Source organism: Engraulis encrasicolus, chromosome 22, assembly GCF_034702125.1.
Source record: "Engraulis encrasicolus isolate BLACKSEA-1 chromosome 22, IST_EnEncr_1.0, whole genome shotgun sequence".
In the NCBI taxonomy this organism is placed as follows: Eukaryota; Metazoa; Chordata; class Actinopteri; order Clupeiformes; family Engraulidae; genus Engraulis; species Engraulis encrasicolus.
In genome coordinates this window covers 25,532,445-25,534,944 of record NC_085878.1, presented here as the reverse complement: position 1 = coordinate 25,534,944, position 2,500 = coordinate 25,532,445, and the positions used below count along the sequence as shown (strand labels likewise).

The 2,500-nt window shown below is 44.5% G+C and overlaps 1 protein-coding gene across 1 annotated transcript in view; it reads right to left on the bottom strand.

The window, feature by feature from the left end:
- Positions 1–2,500, bottom strand: part of paqr5b (progestin and adipoQ receptor family member Vb) — a 12,923-nt gene that overhangs the window by 9,567 nt on the left and 856 nt on the right. The window contains exon 2 of the mRNA XM_063189323.1: positions 2,294–2,421. Within this exon, the coding sequence (XP_063045393.1) occupies positions 2,294–2,421 (128 nt within the window). The remainder of the gene's footprint in view (positions 1–2,293; positions 2,422–2,500) is intronic.

Here is a 2,500-nt window from a genome sequence, read left to right as displayed (position 1 = left end):
GATAACGTTTCAAACTTTAGTGTACCTGTGTCCTTGCGATAGAAAGGGAACATGCAATACACTTGAGGATTTATATTCATGTAATGCATCAGAGTTACAATATAACTAGCTGTAACCTTGCACTTCAACAATTTTATTCTACGTGCACACTAACATACATAAACATAGGCTACATTTTAGTCTCTGTACCTTATAGGCCTATGTAAAATTGGAAGTTTGTCTCTAATGTAGGATTTCTTTTCTTCTCTGCAGGTCACATGTATGTGTTTATACAGTATAGATCACTGGTTCAAGTCCAGTGCAGCAGTCAGCTTCCCTGTTAGTATACAGGTCACATACAGTATGTGTAGGCTAAGCCTACTGTGCTGTATGTTTACATGGGCCATGGATCACTGGTTATGGAGGTCAGATTTGTTGATGCCTGGGTCCCTGGTCACACATCAGAGGGTTACACTATAATAGGGTCATTTGAAGTGGTTAATGAATGATGATGTGAGTGTGAGAAGACTGCCAAGTTAATGCAAGACAGAGCCAGCGTGTGACTCTTCATAACAATTTTTGTCTGATGACGCCGACGGACTAAAAAAACATATTTCTTTAGGAGTGAATACTGTTGTGGACTTTGTTTCTGTTTTGTTATTTGGTTTTTTGGTCTAGCACCAGAACACTTGAGGCGGATGTGCATGTGGCTGAATTCAATTAGTGCTCAGTAGAATTCTACAACAATGGAATTCCATGGAATCTCAAACCCGCGGGCGGGTTTTGACAGTGAACTGGATAAGGTGGTTAGGCTACATTAGAGTCTTCCTACCAGAACATAAGGAATATTAGAACTAGCTACAAATTGGCCCTTTGTCTCAGATAGTAGATTTTATAATGGATTTTATATTAGGCCTATAATCAAATTTGTTGACATATTTTTTTTAAAGAATGGATTGTCTACTTTGTAATCAGCATAGTAAAAATATATTTCATATGATGATTTATTCCAAATCACTGTTGTCCTCTGAGATGTACGTATGTACGGAATAACAGTAAAATGTTCGGTCTTTATGCAACAACTATTCAAAAACAACCACCGGCCAACACCAAAACACTACAGAGAGCACTGCAATGGATGTCAGGTTTTGAATAACACCACTACAACACCCTTACCCATAACTCCTAAATTACATAATAGTGACACAAAAGAAAGAATGGTGTGTTGTGAGAGCTTTGTCAGAAGATGCTCAGTCTTTAGGCAAGTCTAATTTGGTAATCAAACCGTTATATATTGAAGAGGGTATGGTCACATGTTTTGCTTTTACGGCATAGCAGCCAGCAGCATGCAAGCTTTTGTTTCCATGTGAAGTAGGGGGAGTGTGAGCCTGGCAGGCGAGCTATAGCCAGGCAGCCAGGCAATCAGGCAAGGGACTGGTTATGCAATGAAAGATAATGTTTTCAGCCAGGGCTGCCATCGCGGCGCGGTGCAGAGCAGAGCAGCGTCGGGCTGTTTACTAATTGCAGGAGCTCCTCAGAGGGTCTGACAGCCAGCTCATTAGCGCAGACAGGAGACCTGAGCTGTACAACAGCAGGGCCACGGGCTCTCCCCACGCGGACCGCCTCATCCAGTCAGCATGCAGCATGGAGGAGAGCAGGAGGAGGAGGAGAGGAGAGGAGAGGAGAGGAGAAGAGAAGAGAGGAGAGGAGAGGAGAGGAGAGGAGAGGAGAGGAGAGGAGAGGAGAGGAGAAGAGAAGAGAGGAGAGGAGAGGAGAGGAGAGGAGAGGAGAGGAGAGGAGAGGAGAGGAGGAGGGGAAGAAATACAGAGAGAAGAGAGAGAAGAGAGAGAAGAGAGAGAGAGAGGAGAAGAAGAGAAGAGTCGCCCTGAAGGGAATATCAATGAGCGGCCCCGCACCCGCAAAACACTTCCACACAACCACTTGTAAACAAACACAGCTCCATTACCATGGAGAGGAGGCATCTTCTGCTAAAGCTAAGGGAGAGCCCGACCAGCTTCATATAGGACACGACAGAACCCCTCGCGACATAATCAACCAATAGGCCTACCTGGGTTGCTCATATGACTGACAGTATAGGCAGATAAAGGCAATTAAACGTCAAATAATCATTACTCCAAGTCACAGCTGATTTCCATTGAAGCTGGTTTGACAAGTTTGCCAACATGAAAATAAACGTAGCCTACATTTATTCTACAATAGGCTACATTCTCCCTTGAGTACCGTACTTGTAGGTGGGTCACCAGCACTGTAGGCGATGTGTCTTGGATAACTTCATGCCTGGCCATGTCCTTACCATGTGGGCAGGAAGTGTGTCCAGATATTGAGAGTCTCATTGGTCAGCTGGAAGAGGCTCAGGATGCAGTCAGTGGCTGAGCTGCGGGGATGACGGTAGCCTGAGATTATACTGTCCTCCTGAAATGCCTGAGGAATAAAAGACATACGGGAATAGTTTCACAACATACGTAGCCCTCTGGTGTATAAGTGGGATCGTCACTGAACC